At 42.5% G+C, this 19,560-nt stretch overlaps 2 protein-coding genes across 5 annotated transcripts; one reads left to right on the top strand and one right to left on the bottom strand.

Annotated features, from left to right (window-relative positions):
* Positions 1 to 532: 532 nt before the first annotated feature.
* ROMO1 (reactive oxygen species modulator 1) lies at positions 533 to 3,054 on the bottom strand. Of its 4 annotated transcripts, none has more exons than XM_021536672.2 (3): positions 2,990 to 3,054; positions 2,292 to 2,422; positions 533 to 724 (listed from the first exon to the last, which is right to left on the bottom strand). In XM_021536672.2, the coding sequence occupies exons 2-3, from the start codon at positions 2,420 to 2,422 to the stop codon at positions 616 to 618; spliced, it is 240 nt and encodes a 79-aa protein (XP_021392347.1). In that variant the 5' UTR covers positions 2,990 to 3,054; the 3' UTR covers positions 533 to 615. The 4 variants fall into 4 exon arrangements, with proteins under 4 accessions (XP_021392347.1, XP_021392348.1, XP_021392349.1 ...); XM_021536673.3 differs by having other exon boundaries at positions 3,005 to 3,028; XM_021536674.3 differs by lacking the exon at positions 2,990 to 3,054 and adding an exon at positions 2,676 to 2,769.
* Positions 3,054 to 17,122, top strand: NFS1 (NFS1 cysteine desulfurase). Its single transcript, XM_021536662.3, has 13 exons — positions 3,054 to 3,204; positions 3,302 to 3,369; positions 4,112 to 4,228; positions 5,575 to 5,658; positions 6,295 to 6,447; positions 7,376 to 7,469; positions 10,018 to 10,152; positions 11,179 to 11,336; positions 12,736 to 12,841; positions 13,013 to 13,094; positions 14,424 to 14,507; positions 14,635 to 14,724; positions 15,349 to 17,122. Exons 1-13 carry the CDS (start codon positions 3,096 to 3,098, stop codon positions 15,410 to 15,412), a joined length of 1,344 nt encoding a protein of 447 aa, XP_021392337.1. The 5' UTR covers positions 3,054 to 3,095; the 3' UTR covers positions 15,413 to 17,122.
* Positions 17,123 to 19,560: the final 2,438 nt, after the last annotated feature.

The raw sequence follows: 19,560 nt of genomic DNA on the forward strand, positions 1-19,560 counted from the left end.
GGAACTAAAGGAGGAGCAGAAAGAGGCCTTATTTCAAAAGGCAAGTAATGGAGGGATTTCCTAGGTTAGTCTTGGCCACCTTGAATTAAAGAAAAGGCTTTGTTTCTGGGAGCACAGCTCTTACGGGAGCTGCCTGAATCCTGGGGTCCCTTCCTCTGTTGAGAGCATCTGCCCCATGACACTTGGAACTCAGAAATGGACCAGCTTCAACCCACCTATATTTTCAAGAGGACAGAAATTTGGTAATTCATCTGAAGGTACACATCATCTAACTTTCCTAGACTGAGGAACACATGAAGGAGCAGCAGCTCCACATCCACATCAGCAATGTGAGCTGACCATATACCAATGGGAGAAACTTGTGTGGTGTACTTATATCCGTAAAACAGGAACTTAAATATAATAAAAATTATTACTAATTCTCATTGTTTTGGGAGAAAATGATGGGAAGAAAGTAGAAATTTTGTAAAAAGCATGCTTACAATCTGCAGAGCACAGAGGGTAGGACTGCTGTTTCATTAAGAGCTCTCACTTCCAAGTATCTAAAGATTTTATTATTGTACAGTAGAGGAATGGCTGGATGGGGGGACTCTGAGATAAATCCCAAGCTCCAGATTAGCAGCGTATTCCCATACCAATGGCCATGAATGTCCCAAATGTCCCACCGCTTTGCATCATCGTTTTGCCAACTCCACCCATCAGCTCTCGTCCTCTCATGCCAATCCTGTGATAAAGAAAATCACAGGGATTATATAAAAGATGAAATATGACAGGTTCACAGACATACAGCAGAAAACATCTGAGACAATCAGCTAATGGTTGCAAATTGAACACTTCTTCAGTCTAAATCTCTTCAATTGTACAGCTGCCTCCCCAAAGACTGGCTACAGTGCCCTGGGCTACTGCAGGGGCTCTTGGGTGGCCCTCAACTCACGTGGCCCGTATGTATTTTTTCCTGAAATAAAACTTTCCTGCTATACTTTAGCAGGAACAGCTGTGCATCTGGTCTCCCAAATACCCTTAATACAGTAAAAAAAATGCTGTCCAAGTATTTTGCTTGCCAGAGTACAGAAAGAGTTGTCTGAGCTGTTGTACTGCCATCCTCTCTAGCTGCAGTGGCAGTATTTTTAATATCACAAATTTAAAATGAACTTTCTATTTATTACTTACTCTGTTTTTAGTATGAGACACCAGAAAGGCCTAGAAACTTCAAAAGATGTTTCTGTTCTCCATTTTTCCCTTACTGAAGGTCAGACTAAAACAAAAAGAATTCTGTCTCAAGAAGCTTTTGTAATATTTGACTTTTAAACACTGCAGTGACTTTAGGGTCTAAGGAATTTCATGCACTTCGTTCTTAAAACTTGAGATTTTCCTTCAAAAATGGAGCAGCAGAAGTACTGTAGCTGTGTCATTCAAGTATGGCAGAACCACTGTCACTAGTTCTTCTAAATGCCCTTAATATGTATTTTCTGCCAGCATCATGCTGCTTACCCTCTGGGAACTGAGAGAGATTAGAAAACTTCAAACTCCCATTGGATTAAGATTTGTGCCTTTTCCTCCTTCACCGCACTATCAAATCATCTCCTATGTTTAATCACAGTAAAAAACATCAAACAGCAAGAGTTCTGTGAAGTATGAAAGAGCTGACTTCAGTGATTCTTTGTCATAGATGATGTGCAAAGCCAGTCAGCAGTACCAGAGCAAACACGGAGCTACAAACACAGCTTCTTTTCATGTAAGCATGCTGAGTCCTAGGGGAAGATGGAATATTGTCCTTCTCCAGTGCACAGTGGGACTGTGCCAATGCCAGCCATGAGTCTACCCATACTCCTGCCATTCACACTCGGGGTCAGTTTGGTAACTGCTTCTGTACAGGGCATGGGACACACAAAGGGACCACGATACAGACACTGAGAGCCTACAGAGCACCCCAGAAAGCTTTAGGGCCAGGAGAGGGCTGAACATGTATCTGCAAAGACAATTCATCTGGTTCCTCCTGGAGGTGATCCTCCACAGCCTCAGCTTCCCAATTAACCTCCCTTACATGAGGCAAGAAAAGGTGTGTGAAACTGTGACCTCCCTTCATGCAGGGCACCCAGAGGTGATGCCCTGCCAGCACCAGACTCGCATATTGTAGGCCAGGGGCTTACTGCAGTAGTTGAGTCATGAAGTTCCACTCTTGGGGCTGGCGCAGGACTAGATCCAATCCCTTCCCAACCCCATAACATGACCCTTCTCTCTGGCTATCACCCTGTCACCACTTGTCTGTGGAAGACATTTCCTTGGCGTACCTGAGGCAGGAAAATGTGCCGAACAGCGCTCCTGCAGCCATGCCCACTGCAAAGCCCATCATGAAACCCATCTTTATTCTGTCAAAGCAGCTGGGCTGCGACTGCCCATATGGGCCCACGGTCACAGGCATCTAAAAAAGAAAGGACAATACCCACATCGATTTACTGCTTTATCTAACAGACTTCCATAACCAAAATGGGCTGGCAGGCCAGGCTGTGCAGCTCAGAGCTTCTCGCGCATGCAGCTCTGGAGGTTGTGCTGGCTCCCAGGCTTGTTTCCTTGCCTGTTAAGTAGGAAGGACAAGGAGGGAACGACGGCCTTGTTTTCCCTCAACAAGCTCCTGCGAGCGCCGCCGTGGCTGCCGAGGCTGTTTCGGACCTCACCCTGTGTGCTCTCAGTCCCTAGGGAGCAGTGCACGCGGCACCTGAGATGGAGCCTCCGCTGCTGGTCCGACGATCCCGCTGGCCACTGGTCCCGGAGGCAGAGGAGCGGGCAGTGAACTCACCCTAACGGAGACCGGGGCGAGGCTGAGAATTTAGTGCACAGGCTCAGGCCGTGGACTCCGCGGGAACGGCGGCTATCGCCGTTGCGAGGCGGAAGAGTTCTCGTGGGCGAACTGGGTCCTCAGCACTCGCTTTATCTCACCAGCGCCCCGCCCCGCCCCGTTCCCGTTCCCGGGTCCCTGCTCCACCCGTACCTCACTAGGCCGCACCTCGCCTCCGTCTGTCTGAGGCCCCGCTTCCGGCGGTCGCCGTGACGTACCGGAGGAGGCGGGCACGGCCGCGCTCTGTCCGTCGGGCGCTATGCTGCTGTGGCGGCGCTTGGCGGCCCTGAGGGGCGAAAGAGCCCCGCGGCGGCTCCGAGCGGGGGGACCGGGACCGGGACCGGGACCGGGACCGGGTCCGGGTCCGGGTAAGGCCGCAGTCTGGCAGAGCTCCTGTCCGGGAAGGGACAGCTCCCCCGCTCCTGCCGGCCCCTGACATCAGCTTTCCCCCTCTTCTCCCCTCAGGGCGAAAAAGCGATGGCGGCGGTGCTCCTCGGCCGCTTTACATGGATGTCCAGGCCACTACCCCGCTGGTAAGGGCCGTACCGAGCATGGGAAGCGGAGGGGGGTCCCCACACTCCTGGTTCTCTTGCCCGAGCGGTCGCGTGCGTCCCGAGCCGCCGTGGGGGTCAGAGGCGGCGTTCGGCGCTGCCTGTAGCGACACAGGCTGTTCCTGTCACCACAGGGCAGGCCAGGCATCCTCCGGAAGGGCTGTAGCTACACTGGGGCAGCTCCCTGGATGGGCAGTCTGCAGGGCGGCAGCGTGGCGGAGCCACTAAGGGGCTCGCACCGACCCCTGCGGGAGTGGAGACAGTTGAGAGAAGCAGGAAGTGAATTCATCCAAAATACTGATCTGACATTTTTGTTAACATTTGAAGACCTTGTATTTTTTCCGCTCAGAAGAAAGGCCAGGTTGGATGGGGCTTGGAGCGACCTGACTTAGTGGAAGGTGTGTCCCTGTCCATGGCAGGGACGTGGAACAAGATAAGCTTTAAAGTATTTTCCAACCCAAACAGGTCTGTGATTCTTTTTTCTCAAATTATGTTGTTCTTTAACCTTTGGTGCAGATCAGGGTTACATGCACAGAACATAACTGCTGAATACTTGTGTTACACGTAACATGTAATAGCCTCAAGTTTTCAAGGTCAGGCCTAAGCTAAAGCAAGACACTATAACACAAGTGCTGCTGATACTGTTGGCAAGGGGGCATGCCCAGAGAGAGCAGATATAGTTTCACTTCTCCTTTTCTAAGGCTGGCTGGTTTGTGTTCCATAGGATCCCAGAGTCCTGGACAGCATGCTTCCATACCTGACAGCCTACTATGGCAACCCCCACTCCAGGACCCATGCCTACGGCTGGGAGAGCGAGGCTGCCATGGAGAAAGCGAGGCAGGTGAGTCTTTGTCTCTTCACAGTTGTGTTGGTTTTCTTGCTGCTGAGGAAAATCAGGGTCAAAAGAACCTAACAGAAAAAGGAAGAAAAAAACCCCTGTTTTCTGTGGGCTGGATTTAGCAGCTTCCTCTTTGCTTAGCTATACTTCAGTAGATTTATTGCAGGAAAAGATAGACTCATAGAATACTTCAAATTGGAAGGGACCCACAAGGATCATCAATTCCAACCCTGGCCTGCATGGGATGCCCCAACAATCGCACCATGTACCTGAGAGCATTGTCCAAACAGTCCTTGAACTATGGCAGGCTTAAGGCTGTAACCACTTCCTTGGGGAGCCTGTTCCAGTGCCTGACCACCTTCTGGGTAATAAACTTTTTTTCCTAATATCCAGCCTACACTTCCTTGACACAGCTCTATCTGTTCCCTCAAGCTCTGTCGTTGGTCACAGAGAGCAGAGAGCTGCCTCTCTGATGCCCCTCATGAGGAAGCTGCAGTCCCCAGTGAGGTCTGACCTCAGTTTCCTCTTCTTCAGACAGAAAGAATCAAGTGATCTCAGCTGTTTGTTTTACAGACTCTCCTCTAGGCCCTTAACCATTTCATGGCCCTCTGGATGTTCTCTAATAACTTAATATCCTGATATAGGTTTGCCCCAGACTGCCCCCAGGACTCGAGGTGAGGCCTCCCCAGTGCAGAGCAGAGCAGGACGGTCGCCCTCTTGCTCAGCCGGCAGTGCTGGGCCTGATGTCCCCCAGGACAGGGCTGGCCCTTGGGGCTGCTGGGGCCCTGCTGGCTCCTGTTCCACTCGCCCTCAGTCCAAACTTCCAGGTCTCTTTCTGTGGTGCTGGTCTCCAGCCTCTTGTTCCTCAGTCTGTCTGGACTCCCAGGGCTCTCCAGTTCCAGGTGCAGAAGCTGGCACTTGCTCCAACAGTGAGATTAGAATAACTGAAATGGCAGAAACCAACACTTTAAGTGCCGCAGTATTATTGGTTTCCTGAAGTCACTAGCATGTTGCTGCAGTCATTGGACTACATATCTTATCATTCTTCTAATCTTAGGCAAGGATGTTTGGTTTTTTTTTTGAAGTAACATATAAGGGGTTTTTGTCCACTTAAGCTTTTATCTGTGTTATAACAGGTTAACGCTTAATACACTTCTAATGACTGTGGATTCCTTGTGTGTTTTATAATTCAGATATTTAGACTATTCTTAGCATAACTTTATTAGGTACCAGCTGTAATCCTTTGAAGTTCAAGGGAGTATTCTTGAAAACATTTCACATGTATTTTGCTGTAGTGAATTTATTGTATGTTTTCTTAACAAGTCAAATTTGTATTTCTTTTTAAACAGCAAGTTGCAGATTTAATCGGAGCTGATTCACGGGAAATTATATTTACCAGTGGTGCAACAGAATCCAATAATATGGCAATTAAGGTAAAAAGGTTATACTGATTCTTATTTATTATAATTATGTATTTAAGAACTGTATGCATCTCTCAACAATTTAAATGTTAATATGTTGGAGTAAAACATATTTTCATTTCTGGATTTACTTTTTGTGATAGTCTGTTACATATGTGGACGAAATACATGGATGAGTGATTTGGTGCCCGGGACATGATTTTGAAGGCAGTGTAAAATATTTGATGTTTATCTCGAATGCACTAAATACATTCCTTCTGCTTATGTAATTAAAATCTTTATTGTGAAGTATAGTGGACACGTGGATTAGAAACTTTTTTCTGATGAAGACTACGTTGTGTACATAGTACGTAGTTGTTCAGCCTTTCAGTGTTTATGACTCCACTGCAAAAATTTTCAAAAAAATGCTTTGGTTAATGACTTCTACACTTAACAGCAATAAACATTTTTACAGAGTTTTTGAGAAGTAAGATGCTTTGAAAAGCAGGTGTGGATTATGTGTCAGTACCTTCTAGATTCATAACTTGGGTCAAACAGGGAAAATATAAATGAACTATATCTAAGTAGTAATTTCTTATTTCCAGTTATACTGTGTAATGCCTGCTTTCTTCAGTGGCTAATTTCTTTTTCATGGACTGTGCCTGACAGGGTGTTGCAAGGTTCTATAAATCCAGAAAAAAGCATATCATTACTACGCAAACAGAGCACAAGTGTGTGTTGGATTCTTGTCGTTCCCTGGAAACAGAAGGTTTTCACATCACGTATCTACCTGTTAAAAAAAGTGGGCTCATAGATCTGAAGGTAGGTTGTTACTGACAGAAACAAAAAAGAAGAGGTTTTTGCTTCAAATTGATGCTCAAAACCTTGTGTCCTCTGGATGAAAAAGAAGAAAGGATACTAAATATCACAAAGTAGAATGAGAATCATAGTCAAATCTGTCATATCTGGAGAAGGATTTTGTGTTCTGTCTAAAGTCCTACACTTTTTCTCAACCAGAACGTCCACCTCCTCTCCCACTGTTCAGCTGCTGCTGTGCAGGTGGAGCTGATGAGTACATTATAAGGAGCCCAGTACTTGAGCTGTTGTTTCAGTGATTACAGTACTTCCTATGGCTGTCCATGAGCCATCCCTTCTGTATGTACTGGCTGCAGCCCTAAAATTTAGAAGTTGTATGGTTTTAGTTAATCATTGATGTCCTGTAGCACAGGGCAGCAACAGTTTTATTCCCAGTTGCTCACCTGCCATGGAGAGTGGTGGTGTGTGTGATGGGACTGAGGGATCAGCCTGTGGGCACAGCAATGAGTTGTGTTTTCTGAGCATGTTGCTGCAGGTGTGATGTGACTTTTGTACAAAAAGCAGTTCCTTTAAAGTCAACCTCACCTTGGCTAGAGGAGGCTTAAGCTGTTCTGTGAGTGGTTAATTCATTAAAGAAAATAGTTCAGAGATATTTATGGGATATAGCAAAGCCTGTTGAGATTTGATGCAATCAAGTGGGGTGCCAGGTTCGTTGAAGGGTTAGGACATGCAGAAACACAATTGATTTGCTCCTCTTCCCACAGGCATTTAATGTTCACATGAATTAGTGTTCTCTCCAGGGCTGTTTGTCAGAAACCCAGGTGTTTATTACAAATGAGGAACTAGTGGTTGAGTTGCTGGTAAATTGAAGATGTGCATAGGAATCCTGCTTCTCTGTTAGTCACAACTTTTGTCCTTCTGAATCTTTGACCAGGAGCTGGAGGCTGCATTCCAGCCCGATACAAGTTTGGTTTCTGTAATGACTGTAAATAATGAAATAGGAGTAAAGCAGCCAATTCATGACATTGGTAAGTACACTGTGGCTTCTGCATGTCAGCTAAAATTGCTTCTGCTTCATTTTAGATAATGTTTTCCTCCACAAATGGTACTGATGCAAATGATTAGGTGTAACATAGATAAGGAAAAAATCATAACATAAATATTTTGAAATAAAAAAATGTAATATAAATAAATAATACTGCTGTCCCAAATAAAAACTGATTTCAAAAGGGAAATGAGAATGAAATTCAGTACCTTTATGGTGAGCATTTCAGCAATCATTGCTGTGGACAGATCAGCTGCAATTCATTAGATTATATGATGGATGAAAAAATTGTACAGAATAACTGGTCAAAATTGAGCTTATATACTATAATGACTTATTGAGCACATGTAGTGTTTTAAGAGGAGAAATGTGCATTTGGAGTAGGAGAGGATGGTGAGCACCACACTTGGACAATCCTTCCCCCAGTATTGTTGTATATAGTAATGAACAATTGCTTTGTAGGCCAAAAGCCCACTGAAGAGCTACACTTCTGGAACAGGAGGTAGGGAAAGGGAGAGCCAGTCTTTGAGCCAGCAGGTGGAATGACAGGGACCTCAGAACAGATGAAGGGAGACCCTGGAGAACCATGGTTGTTGGAGTGAGCAGGGTGAGCAGGTGCCTCCCTGATGATCCTCCAGATCTCTGGATTCCAGATGATTTGTTGATAGTTTCCTGTGACAGTAGCAAAACATATACACATACCCTTTCTGACCTGGCTTCACCCCAGCTGGCAACCAAGCACCTTGCAGCCATTCACTCACTCCCCCCAACAGCAAGATCAGGGAGACAATTGGAATGGTAAAAGCTAGAAACCTCATGGATTGAGATAAAGACAGTTTAATATGGAAAGCAAAACCCATGCACACAAGCAAAAAACAAAGAATTCTACACTGCTTCCCATGGGCAGGCAAGTGTTCATCTACATCCAGGAGAGCAGGGCCCCATCCCATGAAGTGGTCACTTGGGAAGACAAACAGCATCACTCCAAATGTCTCCCCCAACCACCTTCTTTCTCCCACTTTCTACTGAAAGTGTACAGCATATGTCATACGGTCTGAAATATCCCTTTGGTAAGTTTCAGTCACCTGTCCTGAGTGTGTCTCCTCCCAGCCTCTCACATACCCCAAGCCCCCTTGCCAGCATGGCCATACGGTGGGCAGAAGAAGCTTAGGCTCTGTGCAAGTCCTGGTCAGCAATATCAGAAACATCTATTACTACCCCTGTGTTCATCACAAATCCAGAACAGACCTATACTAGCCATTGTGAAGAAAGTTAGCTCTACCCCAGCCAAAACCAGCACATCTTCATATTCAAGATACTGTTTCGTAAGATGTTTGAGTTTTTAGATAATATTTTGGCTTTGGCTCTGCTCTAGAGTACATGTTCCATAGGGTATTGTTTTCTTAGTCTGTGGCAGGCATCTTGTTGTGTACCTGGTTTTCTTGCTTAGCTGCTGCATTTATTTCCTTCTTCATTAAGCTCAAAGCAGCATTTTTGCCAAGGTTTTTCAAGATTGGTTCTGTTTCTTCATTGACAAGCATTTAACCATCAGTGAGTTGCTTATAGGCCCAAGGATTCTTATTTTCCCCCTGTGCTTATATTGTCAAGATCCCATAGTAATGGTCCCGTGTTTAAATGCCAGAGACAGCTGATGCCAGCTCTAGTTTCCCTTGTATATTCTCATAACACCTTGAACGTCCAACAGGTCAGGCCTGAGGCCTTGCAGAGGGAGCCTGAGGCCCTGTGACAGTGTGGCCTGTGGCCTGACCTTGCTGGACTACAAGGGGGTTACTTATCCTGTGAAGTACCATGTTGAACCTCTTGTGCAGAGGAGAGGTCTTGGATGCAGCTGTGCAGATTCTGTGGAAGATGTGTTGTGATTTTTTTGATGACACAAATAAGTAATAGTTACATTTACTGCCCATGAACAATACATTATTTTTTCATATATTTTAGCCTGGTTACAGGCTCAACTGACTTCATGTGGTGGTAATAAGTGTGTGTGACAATTCTGAGAATGTTTTTGAAGCTGAATGTTGGAAAACTTGGAAAATAGAGGGAATTACATAAAAATACATGTCAAGTACAAACTTGAAAGGAAGTCTGGCTTGTACTGGACATTGAAAAGAAAAAGAACTAAGAAAAAACAATTTTTTCCAGCTGTGGAGTCATTTCTGTGTGGAGACTTTGATATTTCATGCAACCACTTCTTCTTAAACTTGTTACTTGTGTGTTTGGAAATAATCTCAGTTCTTAACAGTAGAAGACTTCTGAACTTCTCAACTGAAGAAATTCACTGTACCTGTCTAAACCCGTGCCAAGGCATCAAGCTACAACAGCCCCTGCTCAGCTTTAGCCGCTTCACTGTAAAAGAAATATCACAGCCCCCATTTCTACCTTTGTCACCTCAGATACCTCAATAACTTGCTGTTCATTTAGATTCAGTTATGCTTTAGATCCATTGCTAGAATCTTTGGGATCATAGCAATTAGTTAAGGTAAACTGATTTTAGTTTGGTGTTTTTATTACAGGTGAGATCTGCCGTGCACATAAGGTTTTCTTCCACACGGATGCTGCACAAGCGATTGGTAAAATACCTATGGATGTCAACAACATGAAAATTGACCTAATGAGCATCAGTGGCCATAAAATTTATGGGCCTAAAGGTACTCACTGAAGTGCTTTATAGGGAATTGTTGTTTCCATACCTATCTTAAGGTGTGAAGTCAAACCCATAGCGTCATTTACTTGAGCTGTAGAAAACTGTTCTGAATGGTGTTGGACAGACTTCAGAGTAGCTCAGGCACTGCTGCCACCATAGAGATGCAGTAAGTGGATTGTCAGTGCTAGATGGGTTAAGGTGGCTTCACTGAAGCAAGAAACAGTGCTGTATGATGGTGGCAGCATTGCAGCAGTAGGTTTTTCAGGACTCATCTGCTTGGTGTGAAGCAGAATTAATGCCCAAATTATTGAAATGAAATCACTTGGTTATAGGGCAAAGTTTAGACCAGAGTGTGATTTGAAAGGAGACCAAAAGGTAACTGACTGGTGATTTTTGATTCTTTTCTGCTTCCAGTGGCTCCATTCCCCCAACTCCATTTGTGCATTTTCTTTGCAGAATAGGGTTAAGTATCCAGCTATGCATTTTCTGGTTGACTGACAAATACTAAAAATCCAGCTATTCTGTCAATTTGGTTTGTGACAGTGGGTATTAAGAGAACTAGAAATCAGGTTTACTGTATGCTATATCCTATTTGGAAACAAAAGACAAAATTCTTATTTTTCAACAAGTTTTTTTTTTTTCTGTATGAGTTCTGCTGAAATCTGAAGACATTATCTCTGGACAAGGACTAAGTTTTCAACTAGTAATTTTGGACAGATGACAGACATAAATTTTCACTATTTGTTATGTTTGGAAGTTGCACCTGTCCTTCCTGTGGTGACAGTCACTCCTTAAGTGTACCAGGGCACTTGAAGACATGAAAATTTGGTTCTGTGAGCCTTAACGTGGTTACTGGAGACAAACATAATTTCCTAGAAAATAATACTGAACTTGTTTGCTTTATTTTTCTCCAGTTAAGTGTTCACATGTGTGTTTGCTCTGGAAATAAGGAATGTTACCAAAGATTAGAGTCCCTGTTCATAATTTCAAAACTCTGGGCATATGGTAAAACAACTTCCTTGCTTCCAAGGGGTTGGTGCTCTCTATGTTCGCCGTCGACCACGCGTCAGGCTAGAGCCCCTGCAGAGTGGGGGAGGCCAGGAGAGAGGACTGCGGTCTGGGACTGTGCCCACACCTCTAGCAGTGGGACTGGGGGCAGCATGTGAAGTGGCGCAGCAAGAGATGGAGGTATGTACAACAAGATATTTGTCCTGAGTTCCAGAAAGTAGTGTAACAACGCCATTTAAGTATTGGATTTCTTAGGTCTTTTTGCATCCCTGTAACTGAATTAAATTTGATTCTCATGTTTTAGCATTAAGTGAACGTTTTGAGAATTTAAGGGATGTTTTTGGGTAATTGTAAGTTCGTTCTAAAGTTTCTTTTTTCTTGAAGTCATAGTTTTCTGCAGCAAGGCTATAATTGACAGTCAGTTTTAGTAAAATATGGCTTTTATGTGTTGTATTTACTTCTCCGTTGTGCATATGTGTATTAGCAAATCTTTGAAATGGCTGTCATGTTTATGTAATGTATATTGAAAAAATAAGACTTCCCAGTCTATGTATTGTACCTATTAAGTATAAGTTCAAGTTTACTACAACTTTGCAACTAAGAATTTATTTTCTTTTTCTTCCTAGCTTGGACAGTAAAGTTTACTTGCTAGGTCTGGTGTTTGAGCCTCTGTATGCTGCTACACTGGTTTGTGGGCGTCAATGCCTTCCTTACAGCTATAATATAAAAAATACTTACAGTTACAATGGGATGCATAGGCCAGATATCTGCACCTAAGGATCAGGCTTTTTTCCAGGAGACAGGCAGAATTCCACCATTTGAGCTGTGTGGTTATGGAAGTTGAGTCTAGGGAGCCTGCAGAGTCTGAATTCTGCACAAACCTCAGATCTGGATTCTTCTCCTTGCCTGGCAGAGTTATGGCATTTTAAAACCAACTGGTGTTGAAGCTAGCCTGGTTTTCTCTTAAGTTTTTCAAGGTTAAAGAAGCATGAATTGCATGTGTGCATGTGGCCAGTCCTGTGTGCCAAAGCTGATCCCAGACCTTACTACTTTCTTGGTATAAGTGACCTCATTTTTCAGCCCAGAACAAAACAGTGCACATGGGCAGTTCTCACCATGCAGGTTACTTATTGTAAAAGCTGAATTCATGTCATTTGCAAGTCCATGTCTTTCTGTGGTACAGTTAGAGAGTTCCTGAGAAAGAAGAGACACTTGTTGTAGTAGGTACCCTTTCTTGTATGCAAAATGCATTGTCTTCTGCACTGTCTAACTTGTCTTTAAATCCAAAGAACTCAGTGCTGCTATGGAAGTCAGTTTGGCAGCTTGTGTAGGTAGATCTTTCTGAACAGTTTGAAACATTTGTCAAGACTGAGCTAGCTGGGAGCCAAAGGGATATTCTCTTTTAAAACAGTGTCTAGAGCAGGCAAAGTTTGACAGTTTAAGTTTTAGCTGTGTTCATTCCCTTGTCTGGCCAAACCCAGTTACTTAATTCTGCTTGCAGCTGGTGATACGATGCAGTTTGAGTGAGGTCTGACTGTACACTGTTTATAATTTGTGTCTTTTCTGGATTTTCTGTTAGTATGACCATAAGCGAATCTCACAATTGGCAGAACGACTGGTTACAAAAATAATGAGTGAAGTTCCTGATGTGGTGATGAATGGAGATCAAGAGCATTGCTATCCAGGTAACTCAAGCAAAATTCTCAGCCTGTTAGTCCTGTCTGGCCCCTTGGTGTTAATGGCCATGGCTGACTAATGCACTTGAGGACATGATGCAAATCCTGCCTTGCAGGGAACAATTTGCCTGAGATTTCAGTTGATGGATTCTTTTTTCTATTTTATTTATTTGTATGTAGGATGTATCAATTTGTCTTTTGCATATGTGGAAGGGGAGAGTCTTCTGATGGCTCTGAAAGATGTGGCTCTGTCTTCAGGAAGGTATGTGCAATCTATGTGAAGGATAGCAGTGTATTTTTGAGAGAAAATAGCATCTGCTAATGAAGGTAAAAGCTAAGTAGTAGTTTCCTCTGTGCCCTGTATTTGCATATTCAGTTAATGAGTCAGCCTGGCATTGATTACATTCTACAGTGGTGTTTAAGTGACACATTTCAACTGAATGTCAAATTTATTTATCCTGGAAATAAAAAACAACAAACAAAACTAAACAAAAACCAACCAAAAATATCCTAACAGAAAGACCCCCCACAAAACCCCAAAAACTAACTCAGAAATTCCTACCTACTAGCCTTGCAAGCTGGTTATCTGAGTAGCTGTAATGTCTAGTGGTGACACTTTCATTCCAAAGGCCACTGAGATTTGAACAGCTTCTGTCCTTTGGCAGATTTTTATTGCAGTTAGTGAAGCTGGGCACGTATCTGAATTAAATCAGCGTGTAGTTCCTGTGTTAAATGCAAAAGCGAGAAAGAAAATTGCATGTGTTTTTATGGAGCTCTCCTGACTACAGGAGTGACGAGTAATATTTCAGTTACCAAGACACACCTGATGTTCATGATTAAATGAATGGAGTATAAAGGTGCCCCTCCTTTCCTTCTCTCACCTTTGAGAACAAAGCTGTCAGTATATCCTAATTAGAAACTAGTTGGCACTATGAGCAGGAAGAGCAAGTCTCCACATGACTGTCCCTGAAGCCAAATACTTCTGTAATGTGAAGATCTCTTTTGAGTGTACTTTGTGCACTGGGGAGCTGTTTACAGCTCTCCAATTGGTACTACATGTTGCTACCTGTAAAAACTTGAGGCACAGCATTTAACCAGTTCTGTATACTGCTATGCTCTCTCTATTGACAACTACAGTCTTCTTGCTCTGGATCCCTCTATGCACTGTTTTTCATTTATTTGTTCTGCTGCCAAACAGCAGCTTGTGAAGTCTTTTCTTTTTTTTCCTTTTATGTTCCTGGTGTGTTGTCTTCTCTGGACAGCTTCTGTCTTTGTCTTTTTTTCACAGCCTCTACTTCAACTACCTCTTAGTCTGCATTCCTGCTGCCTCTGTGTGGCATTGTGTTTATTCTTGTATATTACCTGTATTCTTTCTCCTTTCCTTATACTCCTAATCTATTACTCTCATTTCTCAATAATGCCTGCTTCTTGTATTCTTTTTTCTTCAGTAGCAGAAATATCACTTTACTTGCTTGTGGTTTCTAGGAGGCTGGGGAAGTTGATACACGGTGTTGTGAAGAGGTAAGTGACCTGTTCTTTGTTGGAGGAGATTAAGCAAAAGTCTGACATTTCCCTGCCTACCCTTTTCCAGTGCTTGCACATCAGCTTCTCTGGAGCCTTCCTATGTTTTGCGGGCAATCGGAGCAGATGAAGACTTGGCTCACTCATCTATAAGGTGTGTGGTGTGGTCTGCCCTTATGCTTCCAAATATTTTTCTTTCCCAATAAAAATAAATGGTAGATTTGTTCCACCCCCTTCATATGCTTGTTATTCAGTTCCTTAATAATTTTCTTTTGGTTTAGATTTGGCATTGGTCGTTTCACTACAGAAGAAGAAGTGGATTATACAGTGCAGAAATGCATACAGCACGTGAAGAGGCTGAGGGAAATGAGGTGAGATACTGTCTCATTGAACACAAAGACTTCTTAGGTATGGTAATCATGGGAAGAATTTGATTTATTTAGTTGAAAATAATAGTTTGCTTCAAGAATCTGGTGATGTTTCTCTATATCAGCAACAGTGTCCCCTAGGTGGGTAGGAACCTGATTTTAACATTAGTGACAAATTTCTAAGGAAACAAATCTGACACCAAACCTTTTCCCAGATCCTGCCTTTGTCAGAGAAAGAATATGAGTAGGGTAAGTACATAGGGCAATACCTAGGAGATTTTAAGCAAGAGATGGTATTACTGAGTTACTGTATTAGTAAGTTGTTTTATTCTGGTGAAACTGAAAGACTGGTGACTAATCTGGACAGGAGAATGCTCGGGTTCAGTCTCAGAGACACCAGTGCTTTATGCTGAAAGTGGGAGCAGGAAATGAAGTGGAGCATCTGCCCTCTCATCTCTGGTATTTTTGGTTGAGAACACAGTTGAGGGCTGATCACCTGATGCTCACTGACTTCCAGAAGGGCGAGACATGCAGATAGATATCTCCTAATTCCTTGTGTCATTGATAAAACCTGTTTAATTGTTGTTGATGATGTCCTGTGCATCAGTTTTCTCCTTTTCTTTACAGCCCTCTCTGGGAAATGGTGCAGGATGGAATTGACCTCAAAAGCATTAAATGGACTCAGCACTGAGAAAACATTGTTATCCATGGACTAGATATAGATTAAAATGCATTTTCCTGTACAGTCTTGAGCAAATTATGCAGCACGTCTGTTTTCTGACACTTGCAATTTGACTGGAGAACTACCCTTTCAGACCACAAAATCTAAGAAGCCAAAAATAAAACTAGTTTTTATCATGGAGAAAGCAGGCTGATCCAACACCCACTGTGTTTTTATTGACACACAGAAATTTATGCTAAAACATAGTTTACTCAAATGTATTTTATAATGAGAAAATTAAATCAGTGTGTTACTCCCAGGCCAGTGAATTCTGGCAAGAGGTTGCTTCTCAGTGTAATTCATCCCAAGTCACTGTTGTGTTTGCACCACAATGTTGCCAATTTGTTCTGTTTGAGGTGGGTGTCCTGCAACATCAGCTGGGTTTTGCCTCTCAAATGCCTTGTACTGCAAGAAATTCTCAGACAGAAGGACACTTAGATCTCTAGAGGAAAATAATGCCTCAGTGTGGCTATGTGCCTTCACAGATAAGTTTTATGTGTCGTTAAGAACAATTTTTTTCTGAAATTTAGTATTTTTGGCTTATTTTCCTTGGTTTTTGGTGTGTGCTCTTTTTGTTTTGTGTGTGTATTAGTTCAAAAGATTATTCTGTTTTCCAGAGTTTATGATCCAATCATGATGCACTTTACTGTCCTCTCCATTGGGTTTTTTCCATGCAATTTTTTCTCAGCGAGGATAGAAAACTTGAATGACTGGGGGAGGGGATAGGCAGAATATGTCAGCTTTGGTGGCAGCACCAGTTTGGTGGGAGCATGAGTAGTAGAGGTGGTGGGGAGAACAGATAACAATGCAATGTCTTAAGGCAGTCTGGGGCTTTGGGGGATTTTTCTTTTTTTTTTTTTTCTCCCCTTGTCATGAGACCTTTGCTGTTACATGGTTTCCCTATGATCCCTTGGTTTCTGTTGCTGCAAGGAGTCTGCTCAGCTCAGTCAGTATATTTTGTCTGGAGATAAGAAAGATAAGAACGCCTGGCACTGAAGTTTTCTTTGTCTCGCAGACTGTACTGTCTGACTAGAGATTCACATGGGAATCCATTCCCTGCACATTTTGGGGGAAGTATCTGTTAAAAAGGGTTTGATGAGATTAATTTGTACCAGTGTTTCTCCTTCCTTACCTTTGGTGATCTTTACAGTAAGAAACCAAACCCTCTATGGCAACGTGCCTTTTTTCAGTGCATAAGCAAAGAGCTTTCAAATTAGTTGTGTTGATTGATGGATGCTGTGTTAACTGCGAATATGATATACCCCACAGACAATATGTTCACCTTCAGTGTCGGATGGAGTCTACCTTGAGGATCAGCCGTGTCATGTAAAAGCTGAAGCTGAATCTCACAATATGGATTGTATTACAGAAGCTTGTGCATTTTTTGTTATTAAGGACAGATTTAATTGTTTGTAATGCAAAGCTAATCCTTGGTTGTTCTATTAGAAATTACTAGCTTTAGCAGTTCTAATATTGTAGTGCTGGCACCTTATATTTCATCACGATATTTTTTAAACTACCGTATGCATTAATACATTTTAGCAGTGTTGTATGTACTCTTTTTGGTCCTTGGGCCATGCATGATAACATGCTTTCCTAGCATGTTTTAGAAATATATGTTTATGAATTGTTCTTTGTGTTTTGAGAGTGATAAAAAATTACAGATAAAAATTAAACTTGGCTACTGTCAGTCTTTTTGGATCCACCTTTTTGGGTGAACCATTCAGGACAATCACTAAGTTGCTATATTGCAACTTTCATTAGGCAACAGAAAAGGGTAAATGTTTCTGTGAACATTGTAAGAAATTTGCCATCATTGAGTTGACATTTGACTTTTGAAGAATCATTCTTCTCAAACTCAATGCATGTTCTGGGCGTTTTTTTTTTAAACTCAAATAGCTTAAATTCTGGTTATTTTGACAAAAGTGTGAAAAACGCCAATCACTTGGCTTTTAAAATTTTTAAAGTTTAATAACAATAAAATGGTTATAAAAATAATAATACAATTAGAGTAATAATGTTTAGAGTTAGGAGAATTACAAGACAATAAAAAACAAAGAATTACAGACATCTGGATGCTCTCAGACACTAAGTCATGAAAAGCATGACTTGTGAACAAAGGAATCACCCTTAAACCAATACACTTGTTGCATATTCATACATCTTTTATGGTTATGCATACATTCTATTCTAAACAAGAAACTCTGTCTGTTGTATGTCAACTGTTTCCTTTAATCCCCTGGCGTCTTCAAGTCTGAGCAAGGCCTGAAGAAATTAGCTTCTTCTGATAAGAAGCCATAAATTCCTCTCATTTGGAAGATTTAGGTCTTCCTCGAAGCGAGTATATCATCCCTAAAAAAAAAAACTTCCCTCACATACATAGTCTCTATTTTAACATTGTGTTGGAACCTAAAGCTACACTTAACACAATACATAAGAGAATTGATACAGCATAACTTTCTAACATTACACATATAATATTCATTGCAACATTTGCGAAAAGCCAATCATCAAATATGCATTTTTCACAAAAGGGAGCCTCAAATCTTGAAGATTCTGACCACCTATTATATTATAAGATTTAAAATAAAAATTCTACTTGTAATGTTTAGAGAAACTCATTCATACTTACAATAAATGTTTATTTGAAATGTTTATGGGACAAGATGAGGAAAAATGTATAGTGGTGATACTTCCCCCATGACAGAAAGTAATGCCAAGGATGAACGTCTATCTGTACCTCACTGAATGCAGTTAAAGCCTTTGGGGGATGGAACTTCAGTCTTTCCCACTCTTACCAGTTAGATGCCAATAAATGGTGGTGCATCGTCCCCCCGCCTGGGCTGCACTGTGATCTGAAAAATGCTCACAAGGCCTTGGCCTTGAACAGCCCTTGGATTCAGCTTCTCTGGAGCTTATCAGGAAAACTGCTCCAGGAACTGCTGCCATCCAATGAGCTCCTGGTTTTTTTGGGGGTTTTTTTGGGTTTTTTGTTTGTTTTTTTTTTTTTTTTTTTGTTTTGTTTTGTTTTTTGTTTTGTTTTGTTTTATGGCAAAATATTCTTGTTCTCCCACATTCAAAGAAAGTTGCTGACCTGAAGGGCTAGGATGAAACACTAGTCACTGTTGTGACTAAAGCCCATCTCTTGTGGCCCTGTAAACAGTGGCCCTGAGTGAGACTCTTGGTGGCTCTCCTGGGTTGCAGTGATCTCCCTGTGCTGGGGCCTCTCCGAGCTGGGGACTCTCATTTTCTGCCCTCAGAGAATCCCCAAAGGATGGGTCCTGGGCCAATCCTCCTACTCTTCAAGGCTCTGCCCTTCACACAGTGAAAAAAACAAAGGCATCTGAAGTGAGAACCGTTTCAGTTAGAATTGTTCATTTGCCTGCAGGGCTGTGATCTTACTAACAGCAGGGAGATGTGTTGTGACTGGAGGGTTGAAATGGAAGGATACAGGCAGGGGAGAGGAGAGGCAATGTTGCTCTTTATGCCAATGACCAGCAGAAGTGCATGGAGCTCCACCTGGGGATGAATGAGGAACTGACTGAGAGTTTAGGAAGTCAGGCTTAAATGGAGGTCAGGGACTGGTGACATCATAGTGGGGGTCTGTGCAGGCCACCCGAGCAGGAAGATGAGCTAATGAGGGTCATCACAGACAAACAGGAAATGCTGCAGCCCAGGCCAGGCCCACTGGGCTATAGGTGTGAGCTGACGGTGCTCTTCTGGTGTTCAGTCCAGAGCAGGTTTGAGCAGGACCAAAGAAAAGGAAAAGCCACAGTCCAAGGAACTTCTTTGCCTCAGCTAGTTAAAACTAACTAAAAGCAAAGGAGAGCTTTGTCTCACTGTCTGGCTGTCCACAGACAACATAGTGTAGTAGCAGGAATGTGGAGGAGGGATTGCAGTTTCTGAAAACAAACTCTGTGTTTTTTCTCCCCCCATTTTACTCTTGGAACAAGTCTTAAAGGTGCCAAACTTATTATTCAGCATAAACAGAACAGATGATTGGGGAAAAAAAACATCATATAGTTAATTTAGGACATTCTACCTCTTATCTCTATATTGTTAGCTTACTACTAAAGCTAATATATATATTCTAACTCTATAATCATATACATTATACA

Source organism: Lonchura striata, chromosome 17, assembly GCF_046129695.1.
Source record: "Lonchura striata isolate bLonStr1 chromosome 17, bLonStr1.mat, whole genome shotgun sequence".
NCBI lineage: Eukaryota > Metazoa > Chordata > Aves > Passeriformes > Estrildidae > Lonchura > Lonchura striata.